The 20,293-nt window shown below is 42.8% G+C and overlaps 1 protein-coding gene across 1 annotated transcript in view; it reads right to left on the bottom strand.

Moving 5' to 3' along the window:
* The window catches only part of LOC137635008 (Golgi apparatus protein 1-like), a 63,763-nt gene that overhangs the window by 31,899 nt on the left and 11,571 nt on the right, over window positions 1-20,293 (bottom strand). Inside the window, exons 7-10 of the mRNA XM_068367610.1 lie at window positions 12,265-12,488; window positions 4,375-4,496; window positions 3,671-3,929; window positions 3,309-3,478 (exon numbers count right to left, since the gene is read on the bottom strand). Coding sequence (XP_068223711.1) covers window positions 3,309-3,478; window positions 3,671-3,929; window positions 4,375-4,496; window positions 12,265-12,488 — 775 coding nt within the window. The remainder of the gene's footprint in view (window positions 1-3,308; window positions 3,479-3,670; window positions 3,930-4,374; window positions 4,497-12,264; window positions 12,489-20,293) is intronic.

Below are 20,293 nucleotides of genomic sequence, written 5' to 3'. Positions count from 1 at the left end.
TAGAGTTACCAATTGCAGTAAATGATCGTAGAGTTACCAATTGCAGTAAATGATCGTAGAGTTACCAATTGCAGTAAATGATCGTAGAGTTACCAATTGCAGTACCTGTATGTGATTGTAAGTTCTCAATCACAGTAGGCAACCACACACTTCCAAATCTCGGTAGACAACCATAGAGCCCCAAATCGAATTAGATGATCATAGAGTTCCCAATTGCAGTAGACGATTGTAGAGTTCCCTATTGCGGTAGACAATTGTAGAGTTCCCCATTGAGGTAGACGATCATAGAGTTCCTAATCGCGGTAAACAATCATGTTCCCAATCATAGTAAACAATCGTAGGTTTTGCGATCACAGCACAAAGGCAATCCATGGAAAAATGCAATTAGTGGAGAGAAACCGCGAGGCAATCTGTCTTCAGGGAGTGAACATAATTGGTACGTTCGACTAATGACGAAATGCAAAAGGAAACCTCAAGCTCCTGCAGGTAAGATAAAAGGAGGCCATGCAATCATACCAGTAAGATCACAATGAGAACAATCCTAGGTTCGTATCATCCTCAGAACATAATCTGTATACAACTCACTCAGATGGGTGAGGGGCCTTTTCTCTAATCAAAAATAACCAAAGCTAATCATACAAAGCTGAGTGCTAGCAACAGGCCTGCGAGAACTTGTATCCCAAGCCACTTAGCGCTGGGTATGCTCTTGGTATGAACCACTTGGCGTTGGGTATGATCTCAGTATGTACTGCCCTCATATACTACAAAATTGTCAGATACATGTAGCTACATTGATAGGACCTATTTAGACAATGTCTTCCCCATCAAGTCTAGCAATAGGAGAAGGACACTCCAAAATCAAACCATCGTTCTCTAGTCTTGGGTAGTGTCATAACCTCTGTACCATGGTCTTCCACTATTTTGGGTTAGAGTTCTCTTGCTTGAGGGTACACTCAGGCACACTATTCTATCTAATTTCTCTTCCTCTTGTTTTGTTAAAGTTTTTTTTTAGTTTACAGTCAGCGCGGATCGGTCTGTCCGGGTAGTGGGCCGGACACAGCGTTCCGCGTAAATCGGAGGCATGGGGTTTATCGGGGAAAAAATCGACTGGGACAAATTGACTAATTGGCATCTTTTTATACAAGTTGGCATCTACATATCTGCGTAGGTGGAAGCTAGTCAGTGTGTTTCCTGTAGTTGTGGAGTGAGGTTGTGTCAGGTTGAGAGGGCCGAGTTGCAATCGTTCTTTTGTGAGTTCGCGTGGCATTTTTGTCTATCAAACCCCCCCAGTGATGTCTAGACCCCGTACAAGTCACGATGACATTGTTAGAGTGATAACCTGTCATAATTTAGGTCTGCAAACGAAAGAAATAGTGAAGAATACTGGCGTGAACGAGAGAACAGTGAGGCACTTGGTGGCCAAGTTCAAGGCAGGGGGTAGCGCCGAGATCCCTTCTCATTCCCAGGCTGGTTCCCCCCCTCCCCCCCCGGAAGATTCCTGATCGTACTTTAGTTATTTTAAAGCGAAGCCTAGAAGAAAATCCAACATTAACGGCTAAGCAACTGAAAGAACAGAACCCTAAATTGTTGAGCGACGTCAGTGTTCGTACGATTCAGGAAAACCTGTCGAAGCGCCTCGACTACGAGAAAGTGATCGCGAGAAAGAAGCCCGCTTTAACTGAGAAACAAAGGAAGAGGAGGGTTGCTTTTGCCAAGACATACAAGGATTGGACCTTGGAGCAGTGGCGAAGTGTCTTGTGGAGTGACGAAGTGACCTTTTGTGTGAGTGAGACGACCGGGAAAAAAGTGTGGAGGCGAAAGGGGTCAGATCCTCTTAAGCCTAATCTCACGGCCAAGACAGTTAAGCACCCTGCATCGCTTATGGTCTGGGGTTCGTTTGCCTACAGTGGTGCCCCAAGCCTTGTTGTTTTGCCTAAAGGCATAACGGTTAATGCTGACCGCTATTTGAGCATTTTGAAAGACAATTTAGCGGATTGTTTTGCGGCTACAGGAGCTGAAATTTTTCAGCAGGACGGTGCCCCTTGCCATACGGCTAAAAAAGTGAAAAAGTGGCTGGAAAATAGCGAAGTGAACTATATTCCTGATTGGCCAGGTCAAACTCCTGATATTTCGCCCATTGAGAACCTTTGGGCGATGTTTAAAGCCCGCTTTCGTAAAGAAGTGACGACAAACGTGACACTTCTCGAGGCGGCGCTCCATAAGGTGTGGGCGGAAATATCTGCCGAAATACTCCAAAACCTCGCCGACAGTGTTCCTCGACGACTTTTGGAGGTCAAGAAGAGGAAAGGCTACCCTATAGACAAGTAGCAGGGATATTGGTGAGTGTTCAATTAAATTGTTATTGATTTATATTGTGTATTAGTGTAGATATGGGGGGGGGGATCAAAATGAATGCACGGCGGATGCTGCCCGGACAGACCGACCCGCGCTGACTGTATATAGGAGATATCTATTTTAATATTACTGTATTCTTAAAATATTTATTTTTTTTCCTTGTTTCCTTTCCTCACTGGGCTATTTTCCCTGTTGGAGCCCCTGGGCTTATAGAATTCTGCTTTTCCAACTAGAGTTGTAGCTTAGCAATTAATAATAATAATGATAATAATAATAATAATAATAATACCATTCTGTTGAAAGCAGTGCATTCGTTGTGAAATGGTTGACAAACTACGTGTACCAACGTCTGTTTCCAAAGGTGAGAACGACTTTGGTATGCATCTTTTCCCTCACTCTCCCAAAAGCTACATGGCACTTTTGTAGAGAAGGAAGAGAAGGGCGAGGCCCTTCCTCTTACCCCATGCTCGTTCTTATGAGAAAAAATGGTTAGCTGGTCTATGAGCACTTGTATCGCCACAGGGATACTGGAGAGAATCTTTAAAGCCTCTGGATGCATTCCACATACTCCAAACTATGTTATCAATTTAAAGAGGGAGAGAATGAAAGTTTTGACAGATGGGATGGGACATCACTACCATTGTAAGGTAAGTTCTCATTCCTATTATCTACCTACCACTTTGTTTAGTTAATAAGCCTATTGGCACATGGTTACTTCACCGTTAACTAGACATGATGGTATTAAAAAGCCTACTTTTTTAACACGAACATTCCCAAAGTTTATCACATCAATCCCCTTTTAAGGATCAAATGAAGTGAGGTGAAGATGAGTCCTGTATAAAATAAATAAATTCCATCAATCCATTCATTCATCCATCCACCCGCCACCCCCACCCACACAAGAGGCCTGTAATTAATCAAACAGGGTCTCTTTCTCTACATTAGACACTTACTTTTCAAGATTATCTTGAAGACAGGCAATTTCTTCACCCGGACCAGTGTGAGTTGAGCAAAGTTGAGCAAGATGTTCCATACAAACCATCTCAATTTCTGGAAGTAGATCGACGTAGGCTGCTCTTTCATGCATTACACGCTGCACTTCATGTATGCAAGAAGTGGACAACTACAAAAAATAAGAATAAAAATTATCATCTTACATTTACTTAAAAGATCGAATACTGTATATATGAACAAATGTATGAAAATACTGCAGAGCTGAAATTTAACACCTTTGGGATGAGCAATAGAATGAAAATAACATTACAACATGAAACTGATCTACAGTCAGATTACATAACAACATTAAGTGACTTACTCTTAAATCTTTCTTTGGGTGGTATACATAACGGAAAAGGCAGGGAAGCACATGAACTCCTCTCTCTGCATTTGATGTTGTGTCGGCCCAATCTCTCTTGGCATCGCATTTCTCCACAGCTTCTTTACCACACGCACTTAGCAACTGTGGGTCCAGGTTCCATTCCCGAGAAACAAAATATTGTATTTCTAGTAAGGCTGCTTCACAAGGAGAAGGCATTTCGGGGGAGTTCAGATGGCGCATCAAACACCGCAACACCCTGTAAATACATATATAGGCTACAATTAATATCTTGAAAACAGAGAATACTCAAAATTGGCTACAATTAATATCTTGAAAACAGAGAATACTCAAAATTGGCTACAATTAATATCTTGAAAACAGAGAATACTCAAAATTGGCTACAATTAATATCTTGAAAACAGAGAATACTCAAAATTGGCTACAATTAATATCTTGAAAACAGAGAATACTCAAAATTGGCTACAATTAATATCTTGAAAACAGAGAATACTCAAAATTACAAGCATAAATCCTGAAACGTTCCCCTTTTAAGTCCTCAACACAAAAATTTTATTAGTTACACTGTAATTACTTTTTGGTCAAATAGATGAATATGAAAGTACCCATTTGGTAAACACCTTTCTTCAATAGTATTTTGTGCAAAAAATAAAATGGAGAGTTTTAGGCAGACGAAATCCTACCTCGCATTACCACCCCTGATATCCTTACAAGAGGATTCAACCATAGGAAGACAAGCGTCATAAAGAACAGGATCAGCTCTCCAATCTTCTCCGACATCAGCTTCCTTCATCAAAGTTCCCATCTATGTAGAATAGTAAATTAAAGAAAAAATAAATCATAAATTCAATAAGTAAATGGAAGTTCTAACAACAGTGCTACTTTAAACTTCTGACAGTTAAAATGTTTTTTAAAGTGAATAAACACTATACAGGCTTAAGATATATAACAATAACATGCCTCTGAAGTTACTTAAACTCGATATAAAATTCCAAAAGACGAACAAAGAATTTCTATTGATGCCTAAAATGTTCTAGGCTAAGTATACAATAAAAATCTGGCTTTACAGAACAACAATACTTTCAGCAACAGCTATTCATGCACTCAAATCATCAACAACTAAAAATAATAGAGTTCTAGAGCCTGAATTGTATCTTTTTCTAAAGTAAGAAAGAGAAATTCTTTCTATCAATAGACTGTACAGTAACAAACCACCATATAAGCCAGATGCGATCCCAGAGGGCGGTCGGAAGCGGTTGAGTTCGGTAGTCCAACATTATTAGGAATAAAAAACTTGTAAACTACACGCAACTCCTAACCCTCCACTGTTATCAATCAGCTGATCCTATTGCTAGGTAACTAGGCTAAGAATATACAGTAGTACCCCTTAAGTCGGTTTAAAATACGTCAAATCTGACTTTATGTTGCTCAATAAATACAAAAATAAAACCCAAGTTATGTCGTTTAACCCAACATTAGATCTATCTCCAAGTCCTAAAATGATATTTTAATTATAAAATAAATTTTTGAATATACTTACCCGGTGAATATATAATAGCTGCAACTCTGCGGCTCGACAGAAAACACACTCAAAAAACTCGCGAGCGATCGCTATGAAGGTTGCGGGTGTGCCCACCAGCGCCAACTGTCGGCCAGATACCACTCTTGCATGTAAACAAACCCTTCAATTCTTCTCGTCCCGCTGCGTCTCTATTGGGGAGGAAGGGAGGGTCATTTAATTTATATATTCACCGGGTAAGTATATTCAAAAATTTATTTTACAATTAAAATATCATTTTTAAATATTTAACTTAGCCGGTGAATATATAATAGCTGATTCACACCCAAGGCGGTGGGTAGAGACCAGAGTTAATTAAGTTTACAGCGTATAAGCTAAGAGTTTTTTCATTTTGACAGTTATCAATATAACAAAACCAAAATATATAGGTACCTGGTAAGGAAGTTGACTTAGACGATTACCCTGCCTTGTAAGTCTGTCTTCCTCACGGAGCCCAGCGATCCTGAAAGACTCCCAGGAGCTGAAGTATCAAGGGTTGCAACCCATACAACAGGACCTCATCAAACCCCTAATCTGGGCGCTCTCAAGAAATGACTTTGACAATCCGCCAAATCAACCAGGATGCGAAAGGCTTCTTAGCCTTCCGAACAACCCATAAAACAATATTAAAAACATTTCAAGAGACAGATTAAAAGGATATTGGAATTAGGGAAGTGTAGTGGTAGAACCCTCACCCACTACTGCACTCGCTGCAACAAATGGACCCAGTGTGTAGCAGTCCTCGTAAAGAGTCTGGACATCTTTTAAGTAAAATGACGCGAACACTGACTTGCTTCTCCAAAAAGTCGCGTCCATAATACTTTGCAGAGATTTATTTTGCTTGAAGGCCACGGAGGTTGCTATATCTCTAACTTCGTGCGTCTTAACCTTAAGCAAACATCGGTCTTTCTCATTCAAGTGAGAATGAGCTTCTCGTATTAAAAAAAAAATCTGATAAAATATGACAAAGCATTCTTTGACATAGGCAATGAAGGTTTCTTAACTGAGCACCATAATGCCTCAGATTTCCCTCGTAATGACTTAGTACGAGCTAAATCGAACTTAAGAGCTCTAACAGGACATAATACTCTTTCCAGTTCGTTGCCTACGATCTCTGATAAGCAAGGAATATCAAAAGATTTAGGCCAAGGACGAGAAGGCAGTTCATTTTTGGCCAGGAAACCAAGTTGAAGTGAACAAGTGGCTTTTTTCTGTAGAAAAGCCAATGTTCTTACTGAAGGCATGAAGTTCATTGACCCTTTTAGCCGAAGCAAAGCACACTAGGAAAAGTGTCTTGAGGGTGAGATCCTTCAGGGAGGCTGAATGTAATGGCTCAAACCTGTCTGACATGAGGAACCTTAGGACCCCGTCTAAGTTCCATCCAGGAGTTGCCAAACGACGTTCCTTAGAGGTCTCGAAAGACTTAAGGAGATCTTGGAGATCTTTAATGTTGGAAAGATCTAAGCCTCTATGTCGAAAGACCGAAGCCAACATGCTCCTGTAGCCCTTAATCGTGGGAGCTGAAAGGGAGTGAACCTTTCTCAGATGTAAAAGAAAATCTCCGATTTGGGCTACAGAGGTACTGGACGAGGACACAGATGCTGACTTGCACCAGTCTCGAAAGACTTCCCACTTCGACTGGTATACTCTAATGGTAGAAGCTCTCCTAGCTCTTGCAATCGCACTGGCTGCCTCCTTCGAAAAGCCTCTAGCTCTTGAGAGTCTTTCGATAGTCTGAAGGAAGTCAGACGAAGAGCGGGGAGGCTTTGATGGACATTCTTTACGTGGGGCTGACGTAACAGATCTACCGTTAGAGGAAGACTTCTTGGAAAGTCTACCAGCCATTGAAGTACCTCGGTGCACCACTCTCTCGCGGGCCAGAGGGTAGCAACCAACGTCAACCTTGTCCCTTCGTGAGAGGCGAACTTCTGCAGTACCTTGTTGACTATCTTGAATGGTGGGAATGCATATAAGTCCAGAAAAGACCAATCCAGTAGAAACGCGTCTATGTAGATTGCTTCTGTATCTAGGACTGGAGAGCAATAGATTGGTAACCTTTTGGTCAACGAGGAGGCAAAGAGGTCTATGGTGGGTTGACCCCAAGTAGCCCAAAGACTCTTGCCCACGTCATTGTGGAGGGTCCATTCCGTGGGTATCACCTGACCCCTCCGACTGAGACAGTCTGCCAAGACGTTCAAGTCCCCCTGGATGAATCTCGTCAACAGGGAGATGCCTCGAATTCTTGACCATAAGAGAAGGTCCCTTGCGATCTCGAGCAGCGTGAAGGAGTGTGTGCCTCCTTGCTTGGAGATGAACGCCAAAGTTGTGGTGTTGTCTGAGTTGCCTCTACCACTAAGTTTCGAAGAAGCTTTCTAATATCATCAAGGCCAAGTGGACTGCTAATAGCTCCTTGCCGTTGATGTGCATGCTCTTCTGACTCCAGGTCCACAGACCCGAGCATTCCCGACCGTCCAGGGTCGCACCCCAACCCAAATCCAACGCGTCTGGGGACAACACGTGGTTTGGGTTCTTGACTGCTAGGGATAGTCCCTCTCTCAGACTGATATTGCTGTCCCACCATTTCAGGCATGCCTTTACTGGTTCGGAGACTGGGAATGATACCGTCTCTAATGTCTTGTCCTAGTTTCAGTGAGAGGCTAGATGGAACCGGAGAGGCAGAAGGTGTAGTCTCCCTAGTGAGACAAACTGCTCCAGGGATGAGAGAGTCCCTACGAGACTGTTCCAACTCCTGACTGAATAAACGTTTCGTTTCAGCATTAGTTGGACTTTGAGCAGGGCTTGACTGCGAATCTCCATCGCCAAATATAGAATAATCTGGGATGGGATCAGTTGGGACTTTTAGGTTGACCAAAAGTCCCAACTCCCTGGCCAGACTCAACGTCCAATGTAGATCCTGCAGACAGCGAAGACTGGACGATGCTCTGAGAAGCCAGTCGTCCAAGTACAGGGAGGCTCGGATCCCCGATAGATGGAGGGATTTTGCCACATTCCTCATGAGCCTCGTAAACACGAGAGAGACCATCCAGTCGCCTTCCATAAATGCTGTCAAGACAGCCTGGTAGACTTCATCTTGAAGTTTGTCTTGACAATGAACACATTGAGCGCACTTGCCTCTTACGTACTCCTGCAGTGAACATGGCTGCCAAATCATGGAGCCATCCCTGAGGGACTTGTTCCTGCAGAGAACGTGGCTGTCAGATCATTGGAGCCATCCCTGAAAGCCTTGTTTATTCATGACATAATTGTACAGCAAAACTTCAAAGGCTCGAAAATAGCTGTGAAGTCGACCTGTAAAATCTTGGAGCGTCTCATGGCCAGGCGCCAGGGAGAGTCTATGAGGTTTGAGAAGTCTATCTGGGCAGAGGCAGGAACTCCCAAGCCGAGAACTTCTCTCGTGTCATATCAGACTCTCGCTCTATAAGCCAGTTTAAAAGAAGGGAAAGCAAAGGCTGTCTCCCCCAAACTCCTCCTGGTGATAAACCAGTCGCCTAGCAAACGTAAAGCTCTCTTAGAAGAGCGAGAGAGCACTAGCTTATAAAACAACGGCTTCGAAGTAGCTAGGCCTAGCGTAAGCTCTGACGTTTAGGCGAACGAGGAGCAGCAGTTACAAAAAGATCCGGACAAAGATCCTTAAAAATCAGCATGATTTATTTAAAGTCCATAGAGGGCTAAGCAGCTTTAGGCTCCTCTCCGTCTGACAGAGTCCTCAAGGGAATATCAGTAGGAGGGGGAACAGCAACTTCCTCATCTGAAGGAACCTTGTCCGACAATAGCCGAGTCTCAAGCAAGGGAGAGACCTACCGTGGTGGCAATGCTTTACAAGCAGAGTCCACACGCACTGGTGCATTATTAGCGGACCAGGACGCAACGTCATGTAACTGCTTGACAGTCTGTGAACTGTCAACAACAACAGGTGCGTGAGACCAGGACGCAACGTCATGTAACTGCTTGACAGTCTGTGAACTGTCAACAACAACAGGTGCGTGAGGACGCACAGCGTCCACTCGAGACTGCTTTGACCGCCTAGACTGAGCAGTCAAAACAACTCTAGAATGCGGAGGTTGACGCTCAGCGTCAAAACAAGTCAACTCCGATTGTTGGCGAACGTCCTGAACGTCAACAGGAGCATCAGCAAGTGGCCTAACGTCCAAAAGTGGCTAAAAATCCACACGAGACCGCATCGAGTGTGGTTCTAAACAACCTGACTGACATGACTTGGCTACGCCAACGTCAACAGGACGCACAAAGGAACGTTAGGGTGGCTGAAGGCCAGGATCTCGATGAGATAAACGGCTAGGCTCAACGGACTTATCGGCAGAATAGTCTTCCATAAGGGAGGCAAGCTTATTCTGCATGTCTTGCCGTACAACCCATTTAGGATCAATGGGAATGGTTGCGGTAAGAGACGAGGGTAACGTCTGTGACCGCAAAACCTTGCCTACAAAAAGACTCTCGGAGTCTGTGTTACGCTTTTGTTAGGCGGCGAGCAGTCTTCCGATGACTGCCTAGGGTCAGAGCTGTCCTAATGGTTAAAACCAGGACGCTGGACCTGTCCTGAAAGGACTGACTTTCGCTTAAAGGGCCTCGAAACCTTGTTCCACGGTTTCTTATGCGAAAAGCCTTCGGATGACGAGGAGAAAATCGTCTCTCTCGCCTTATGGTAGGGGTGATCTTGGTAAGATACACCTGATACCATAGAGGGAAACGTCTGTTCGCTGATCAAGGCCTCTCGAACCCATAAGTCGTAAGACATTACTTCTCCCCTGGGCTTGGGAGCTTGCAAGAGGTCCCGGACTAGGCGAACGACAGGCACGAACAGACGAATCCTCGGTCGCAACACTGATAACACTTTGCGCAATATCACTTTATCACTACGATTTTCTGTTTTGCACTTATTTCACTGAAATCGAATTTTTTAACAATTCACATTAGGTATGAATAAAACTGATTTCTACCTGAAGCACGCAATTCTACCCTCATCAAAAGGTTGTAATTGCGAAATCAGTCGTATAATGTAAGCACATTAATACCAGCAAAAAACAGTAAACATATTTTAAGATAAAAAAATCAGTGGCTGGGGAAGAGACTAAACACTAGTTCATTCAAAACTACGTTTTCAATCTCTCACCGTACAGTGCCTTGGGACGAGAATAAAAACTAAAAACGTTTTATCCTTTCTCCCCGTACAGAGACTAGGGACGAGAGTAACTCGAGAACAACGTTACTCGCTTGGGACGAGATAAAGATCGGAACGTTCTCTCTCCTCTCTCTCTCTCCGTCTCTATCTCTCTCTCTCTCTCTCTCTCTCGATTTCGCATCGAAGAGAAGAGCCCACTTACCTTTCGTCAATAATAAATAAACTAAACGTTAGTTCATCTTTGAAACAAGTACGAAGACTATTCAAAGAAAAAAACTATCATAAAATATTTACTAAAAATATTTCATTTAATAAGTTTTAAATCATTAGCTCTGTAAAAGTTATTTACGATTGAAAAGGGCTCAACGTTGTTTAACTTCGGTTTCCAAGTTAGGACCGCCTACTCTCAGGAAAGGTCGCATATAAACAAATCATTAAAATTTATTTTGATGTTTATTATAAATGGAAAGCTAATCGAAGAGGCCTAATAAAGGCGGTTGAGATATAAAATATATAGAGGAAAATCTATAATTAATTTATAACGTGATAAGATAATTGCTAAAAGCCTAAAACACACTTCCGTCTAAGGGAAGGGTCGGCCATTTAAAAGTTAAAGAAAGTCCATACTCTCTCTCTTGTCATCAAAAATTTAAATCTATCCAAAAACGAGTTCAAGATTTAAGATGAAGATAAAACACCTGCACTGCGAAAGCTCAAACCAAAATGAAGTACTTCACCAAATATGTTGAGAAAACTCCAGGTTCTACAGCGAGTATTGATACGTCTTGTCGTCAACGTCGACAGAGAAGAATTGAAGGGTTTGTTTACATGCAAGAGTGGTATCTGGCCGACAGTTGGCGCTGGTGGGCACACCCGCAACCTTCATAGCGATCGCTCGCGAGTTTTTTGAGTGTGTTTTCTGTCGAGCCGCAGAGTTGCAGCTATTATATATTCACCGGCTAAGTTAAATATTTAAAAATAACAATTAACCCTTTTACCCCCAAGGCTATTTGGAACTTTCCAACCCTTAACCCCCAGGCATTTTTTTTTTCAAGCACATTTTGCAATATATATATTCTTTAAATTGCTCTAACAGCCTTAATTTTTATCATAGAGAAGTCAGGTTGGTCTCATTCTTTTGGAAAATGCCTGAAGTTTCTCATAAAGTTATCAAAAATATGCAAAAAAAAAATGTAAATAGCATTTTTTTGCAAGGACGTACCAGTACGTCCATGAGAGTAAAGGGATGAGTTTTGTGAAACGTACCAGTACGTCCATTGGGGGTAAAAGGGTTAAGTACTGTACAGTACAGTGCTTCCCATGTGTCAGTTTCTGGTTTTTATAAAATGATAGCAGATTGTAAATTTTTTCTTTTTTTCAGTATATGTATAGGAAATGTATGTCACTTGATATTGCAGAAGTCCGACCTACATCCTAATTCGATTTACATTGGATTTCTTGGAGCCAGTTAACGATTTAGGTCGGGGTACTGCTACAATAAGCATATCTGGAGAGACCCAGAGTGGCTTCTTACCATTAACTATTAAACTGTCTCATTACTTTACTGGACGCATGATTTTATCAAAAGGAAAGAAAATGGGAACTTTTTAATTTTAGGGAAATATGTCAATAAAACTGCGCTTCCTGAAAAGAAGTAATATGAACATCAGATGAGCATAGAAATAATAAATTTTATCATAAAAATTCTGTTTTTTTGCATACATTGTACTGATGGAAGTGTTAGTTAATTGTTCGTATGGTGAAGAGTTACTGTACATAAAACTATTGTAAGAGATGTAAAAATATAAGTGATAAAAATTACACCCTTTGATTCAGGGATCAATTCCACACCCTTACCTCTCGTTTGCAACCCTCAGTTATTTGCTTGCGGTGACTATGATGGCGCATCTGTTTCATGAGACAATGTAGAGTACGACCACCCGTTTCAACTCCACCTCTGCACCAAGTCTCGATTTCATTTTTACAATGTACCATAAGATTTGGTGACAGTTTGTAATCCTCCATTAACAATCGCCTATGAGATAGCATCTCTTCTTTGCAGTTGTTTTCAATACTTTTTCCTGATGATGATGAAATACAATTTTAGTGTGGTTGAATTTTATATACCGAACAGGACTCCTTAATATTGAAATGTTATTTTCCTTAGTAAAATAAATTTTTGAATATACTTACCCGATGATCATATAGCTGTCAGCTCTGCTGCCCGACAGAAAAAACCTACGGGCGGAATACGCCAGCGATCGCTATACAGGTGGGGGTGTACATCAACAGCGCCATCTGTCAAGTAGGTACTCAAGTACTCGATGTCAACAAAGAACCAATTTTCTCCTCTGTCCACTGGGTCTCTATTGGGGAGGAAGGGTGGGTCCTTTAATTTATGATCATCGGGTAAGTATATTCAAAAATTTATTTTACTAAGGAAAATAACATTTTTCAATATTAAACTTACCCGACGATCATATAGCTGATTCACACCCAGGGGGGTGGGTAGAGACCAGCATTACATGTTGACATTATTATGAGCTAAGTATTCCGTATTTCATTTTAGCAGTTATTCAAAATAACAAGCATAAAATAAATAAGTACCTGGTAAGGAAGACGACTTGAACAATTACTCTGCCTTTTTAAGTACGTCTTCCTTACTGAGCCTCGCGATCCTCATAGGATGCTGAGCGACTCCTAGGAGCTGAAGTATGAAGGGTTGCAACCCATACTAAAGGTCCTCATCAAAACCTCTAATCTAGGCGCTTCTCAAGAAATGATTTTGACCACCCGCCAAATCAAGTAGGATGCGAAAGGCTTCTTAGCCTTCCGGACAACCCAAAAATATTTCAAGAGAAAGATTAAAAAGGTTCTGGAATTAGGGAATTGTAGTGGTGGAGCCCCCACCACTACTGCACTCGTTGCTACGAATGGTCCCAGAGTGTAGCAGTTCTCGTAAAGAGACTGGACATTCTTAAGATAAAAGACGCGAACACTGATTTGCTTTTCCAATAGGTTGCGTCGAATATACTTTGCAGAGATCTATTTTGTTTAAAGGCCACGGAAGTTGTGACAGCTCTAACTTCGTGTGTCCTTACCTTCAGCCAAGCTTGGTCTTCCTCATTCAGAAGGGAATGAGCTTCTCGTATTAACAGTCTGATAAAATAGGATAAAGAATTCTCTGACATAGGCAAAGATGGATTCTTAACTGAACACCATAAAGCTTCAGACGGGCCTCGTAAAGGTTTTTAAAATAGAACTTAAGAGCTCTTACAGGACATAATACTCTTTCTAGTTCATTTCCAACCATACGATAAGTTTGGAATATCGAACGATATTGGTCAAGGCCGAGAAGGCAGCTCGTGTTTGGCTAGAAAACCAAGTTGTAGAACATGTAGCCGTTTCGGATGAGAATCCGATGTTCTTGCTGAAGGCATGAATCTCACTGACTCTTTTAGCTGTGGTTAAGCATATCAGGAAAAGAGTCTTAAAGGTGAGATCTTTCAGGGAGGCTGATTGAAGTGGTTCGAACCTGTCTGACATAAGGAATCTTAAAACCACGTCTAAATTCCAACCAGGTGTAACCAAACGACACTCCTTCGTGGTCTCAAAAGACTTAAGGAGGTCCTGTAGATCTTTATTGTTGGAAAGATCTAAGCCTCTGTGACGGAAGACTGATGCCAACATGCTACTGTAACCCTTGATAGTGGGAGCTGAAAGAGATCGTTCTTTCCTCAGATATAAGAGGAAGTCAGCTATTTGAGTTACAGAGGTACTGGTCGGGGATACGGATACTGACTTGCACCAGTTTCGGAAGATTTCCCACTTCGATTGGTAGACTCTAAGGGTGGATGTTCTCCTTGCTCTAGCAATCGCTCTGGTTGCCTCCTTCGAAAAACCTCTAGTTCTCGAGAGTCTTCCGATATTCTGAAGGCAGTCAGACGAAGAGCGTGGAGGCCTTGGAGTACCTTCTTTACGCGTGGCAGACGTAGCAGGTCCACCCTTAGGGGAAGTGTTCTGGGAACGTCTACTAGCCATCGAAGTACCTCGGTGAGTTATTCTCTCGCGGGCCAGAGGGAAGCAACTAGCGTCAACTTTGTCCCTTCGTGAGAGGCGAACTTCTGCAGTACCTTGTTGACAATCTAGAACGGAGGGAATGCATATAGATCTAGATGTGACCAATCTAGTAGAAAGGCATCTATATGAACTACTGCTGGGTCCGGGATAGGTGAGCAGAGTATTGGGAGCCTCTTGGTCATCGAGGTTGCGAAGAGATCTATGGTTGGCTGGCCCCAGGTGGCCCAAAGTCTCTTGCATACATCCTTGTGGAGGGTCCAATATGTTGGAATTATTTGTCCCTTCCTACTGAGACAATCTGCTATGACATTCAAGTTGCCTTGGATGAACCTCGTTACTAGTGAAAAGTCTAGACCTGTTGAACAGGAGAGGAGGTCTCTTGCGAACTCGTACCATGTCAGAGAGTAGGTCCCTCCTTGCTTGGAGATGTACGTCAAAGCAGGGTGTTGACCGTGTTCACCTCCACCACTTTGCCTTGAAGGAGAGACCTGAAGCTTTTCCAGGTCAGACGTACTGCCAGAAGCTTCTTGCAGTTGAAATGCATTGTCCTTTGACTCGAGTTCCATAAACCCGAGCATTCCCTACCGCCTAATGTCGCACCCCAGCCTACGTCCGATGCGTCCGAGAAGAGAACGTGGTTGGGAGACTGAACAGTCAGGGGAAGACCCTTTCAAAGGTTGATAAAGTCCTTTCACCAAGTCAGACCAGACTTTATCTTTCCGGAAACCGGGATCGAGACCGCTTCTAGCGTCTTGTCCTTTTCCAGTGAAAAGCTAGATGATACAGAAGAGGACGGAGGTGTAGTCTTCCAAGTGACACAAATTGAACCACGGATGACAGTGTCCTAACCAGACTCATCCACAGCCTGACAGGGCAGTGTTCCTTCTTCAGCATCTTCTGGATGGATAGCAGGGCTGGGGGTTGATCGTCTTGTTCAGCAATGTCCTCATCAGAGGGTTCCTCATCCGAAACTGATGAGGAAACGGCAACGGAGTGGGCAACGTCTGACTCGCTGAATCCGGTCGCACTGGTGGATGCGTGACGGAGCCGGACACAAGATCATGGTACTGCTGCACAGTCTGTGAACTGTCAACCATGGGGAAGCGAGGAAGTACAGCGTCAACCCGAAACTGTCTAGACTGTCTGGGTTGTGCAGTCAACCCCCTACAGGGTTGCTGAGGTTGCCGCACTGCGTCAAAACAAGTCACCTCTGCTGGTTGTTGAACGTCTTCCTAGTGACACACTGAACGTCCACAACCACCTCCGAGAGTCGCTTAACGTCAACGTGCGACTGGCAACCCACACTGGGTCGCACCGGTGGAGGAACCATCTCAACTGGCGGACGTGAGTAGGATACCTCAGCGTCAACAGGGCGTACAACCAACCGGTAGGAAGGTTGTTAGCTAGAAGGTTCTTCTCTGTAAAAAAATCCTCTATCAAGGACACAAGCTTGGACTGCATGTCTTGCAACAAAGCCCATTAAGGTCTATGGGAGCAGGTGTGGCAACAGACGGGGTTAGCGACTGAAGCGAAACCATTTACCATCCCTGGAAGCCTTGTTATGCTTTAATTAAAGTCCATAGGAGGCTAAGCAGCTTAAGGCTCCTCTCCAAATGACAGAGTCCTCAAAGGAATATCAGAAGGAGGGAGAACAGCACTTTCTCATCTACAGGAACCATGTCCGAGAAAAACTAGGTTATCTCAGTGAGGGTCTCACTGGTGCAAAAGCAGCAGACCAGAAGGCAACGTTATGTAACTGCTTGACAGTCTGTGAACTGTCAAAAACTGAACTGTCAACCACAACAGGTGCGTGAGGACATACAGCACTGGTGCATTAGTAGCAGACCAGAAGGCAACGTCATGTAACTGCTTGACAGTCTGTGAGCTGGCAACAACCAAAGCTGTGTGGGGAAGCCTCAACTCCTGACTGACTAGTCTGCTGCGGGCGAGTGGCTGTAACCACAGTGGGTTGCGGAGGCTGACACACCGTGTCAAAACACGGCAGCTTGTGGTAGCTCACGCACGGCAACGGAGTGCTCCGTGTGTCTGTGGGAGTCAGCATGCGTCTGGCAGGGTCGACTGCGCATGGGTGGAGGAGCTCTCACAACAAGAGTGTGGGAGCAGGCAGCCATGCTGGGCGCACAACCGTGGCAGGTTGTAGGCAAACGGGTGCATCGTCAACCTTCTCCGCAGTCGGAGTGTGGGAGCAGGCAACAACCAAAGCGGAGTGGTGGTGCGTGGTGGGGACTGCCGTGGGTTGCGGAAACTAACGCATCGCGTCAAAACACGGCAGCTTGACTCCACCTTCCCACTGCTGATGCGGTAGCTCACGCATGTTAACGGAGGGAGCCGCACGTCGGCTAACGTTAACATGCGTCTGGCAGGGTCGATTGCGCATCGGAGGTGGAGCTCTCCGCAGCCGGAGTGTGGGAGCAGGCAGCCTCAGCGTGAGCTGGGCGCACAACCGTGGCAGGTTGTAGGCTAACGAGAGCAGTGTCAACCTTCTCCGCACGAAACTCCTGCATAACCGCAGCTAACTGAGTCTGCATAGACTGCAGTAAAGACCACTTAGGGTCTACAAAAAACGGCAACAGACGGAGCTACTGTCCGTTGTGACTGAGGGTCTAAAACAGCTGGTGCGGCAACAGACGGAGTTACTGCCTGTTGCGGTACCACCTTGCCTCTCTTGGGAGGTGTGCAGTCGTCGGATGACTGCAGCGAGTCCGAACTGACCCAGTGGCTACACCTAGGCCGTTGGACTTGCGCGGAAGGGACCGACTTGCACTTAAAAGCTGCAAGATTTGGTCCATGGTTTCTTACGAGAAACCTCTTCCGCAGACAAGGAATAAATGGGCTCTCTCGTCTTTGTGTGGGTGGGGCGATCTCACGTCGGCTAACGTGTGTAGATACGCCCGAAACCACGGAGGGAAAAACGTCTGTTCGTCGATCAAGGCCTGTGGAACCCATAAGTCGTTCGACATTACTTCTCCCCTGGGCTTGGGAGCTTGTAAGAGGTCCCGGACTAGGTGAACAACTGGCACGAACAGACGAACCCTCGGACGCAACACTGTAACACTTTGCGCATATCACTTTATCACTTTTGATTTTCTATTTGCACTTATTTCACTGAAATCAAAACTTTAACTGATTTCTACCTGAAACACGCAATCCTATCCTTCATTAAAAGGTAGTAATTGCGAAAACAGTTTTACAATGCAACAGAAAAACATAAATAAAGATAAAGAATTCAGTGGCTGGAAAAGAGACTAAACACTAGATCAAATAAACTACGTTTACAATCTCTCACCGCATAAAGCCTGGGAACAAGAATAAAACCCTAGAAACGTTTTACCTTCTTCCCCTACAGCGACTAGGGAGAAGAGTAAAAAACGAGAACAACGTTACCCGCTTGAACGAAACGTTTATTCTCCTCTCTCTCCCTCCGTCTCTATCTCTCTCTCTCTTCTCTCTTGATTTAGCACCTGAGAGAAGAGCCCAATATATATCGTTAAAACATGTTATTTGCTAAAGGAAAAAACTGAAAGGTTTCCCAAATAAAAAGTTCCTTTATTTAGAATTTAAACCATTTAAGCTAAGAAAGAATGAACGAAACGCTAGAATCGGTTTACTCTTATTGCAAAGTGAAACCGTGATACACTCTCTCTCTATCGTAACGATAGAGCGCAAGTTGAACGTTCTGAACGTCAACAACTGCGGAGACTAAAAACTAAACGTTAGTTCATCTTTGAAAACAGTACGAGACTATCAAAGAAATTCTTCCATAAAACATTAAAATTTAAAAAGTATTAAATTCTTTAAAGGTTAAATACGATATAACGGGCTCAATGTTAATTAACTTCGGTTCCAAGTTAGGACCGCCTACTATTAGGAAAGGTCGCATATAAACAAACATAAAAATTTATTTTTTATAAGTTTATAATAATTGGAAAGTTAACCGAAGAGGCCTAAAAAGGCGGAGAGATATAAAATAAATGGATCTATAACGTGTTAAGCAAAATTACCAAAAACCTAAACACACTTCCGTCTAAGGGAAGGGTCGGCCATTTAAAAGTGAAAGAGAGTCCATACTCTCTTCGTCACCATAATTAAATCTATCCAAAACGAGTTCAAGTTTTGAAATGAAGAAAAAACCCCTGCATAGCGAAAGCTCAAAACTGGAATAGTGTACTTCACCAAATCGTTGTGAAAACAAATCCAGTTAGGGACGGCGTATTTAGTAGGTCTTGCCAGTGGCACGACAGAGGGAAAATTGGTTCTTTGTTGACATCGAGTACTTGAGTACCTACTTGACAGATGGCGCTGTTGATGTACACCCCCACCTGTATAGCGATCGCTGGCGTATTCCGCCCGTAGGTTTTTTCTGTCGGGCAGCAGGGATGCAGCTATATGATCATCGGGTAAGTTTGATATTGAAAAATTACTTTTCATATTTCACAATCCTCATGTTTCATTTACATTATTTTTATAGTTTAATGCAATGTATTGTTAGCTGTCAACTGAGTCACTGAATTGACAATGAATCTTTTAGCGATTATACCAATTGTTTGATGCATACGACCTATTCACAATATCCATCTTAAAAGTTTACTGCGATCATAAAAAGTATATATCTATTAACTTCTCCATGGTGACTACCTGTAAGATCAGAAAGTACAGCTCTTTGCATTCTGTACAATAGGAAATTGATAAAGTTTGTATTGAGTTTATAATTATACTGTATTACCAAATGGGACATCAATACACTCAACTACAAAGTCCAATTTGCATATCATAACAGTGCTATACCAAGAGAATCTATTTCTAGGTTAAGTGGAAATTGAAGTATAGAAAAATTTGAAAGCCATTGCAAAGCCAGTGGGGATGTTGGAAAAGATATAGATGCCTAATACAAAAGACATAACTGTATAAAAAGGTATTCTTCAGAAATTTTATAAAGTAACCTAACTCCAAAATCAAGAAATATTAGGCGTCATGGTCCGATGTAAGGTTAAGTTTTGCGGCGTTAAAAATTTTCATGCCCAGATGTACGGTCCCAAGGGTTTAAGTAGGTATTTTTCATGTTAGTATTAACCAAACTCGGATGAGTTCCTCGTCAGGCAAGGAGGAACAAATGGGAAAAAATCCCCTTTGTTCTTTTGATGTCAAGCTACCCCAAAAAATTGGGTAAATGCCATGGTAGATAGATAGACAAGATAAACTTTTCATGGCATTCAGGAAACTGAGCACAGTAAAAAAGATGAGGCCCAACAAAACCTCAAGATCATCAAAAAGTTTGGTATAATTAGCATTCTTACCAAGATACATCAGTATACTTTATGTTGTATGAATGAGTCCTTTACACACTAAAAAAAAACTAATTATATGTTAAATAAAAAAATGTGAGGCAGAAGTCACCAGCATGTGAAGACACCCCCCCCCCCCCCACCCCACCCCACCCCACCCCACCCCAACCCCCGTTTTGGTGTAGCTAAATTGTTCTTACCAAAATGTATCAGTATACGCAATCATAGGAAAGAATCCTTCATATTGTTCAAAAAAATAAACTACAAAATAAACTGCAAAAAACAGAAATTAGTTATTACAAAACAAGGAGATTAATAACTGTGAAAATTGGAAATTAATTAGAGGATTTTTAATTTTATTACTAGTCAAGTTGTAACACTAATAACTAGGAAAGCAGAATACTAAAAGCCATAAGACCCAAACAGGAAAGCAGCTCAGTGTGAAAAAGAAACTGATGAAAAGTAAAGAATATACTTTACTTCAAGTTCCTTTGGAAAAAGCA

The sequence above is a fragment of the Palaemon carinicauda genome, chromosome 45 (assembly GCF_036898095.1).
Source record: "Palaemon carinicauda isolate YSFRI2023 chromosome 45, ASM3689809v2, whole genome shotgun sequence".
NCBI lineage: Eukaryota > Metazoa > Arthropoda > Malacostraca > Decapoda > Palaemonidae > Palaemon > Palaemon carinicauda.
Note: the sequence above shows the minus strand (reverse complement) of the source record. Positions and strands in the feature narration are given on the sequence as shown.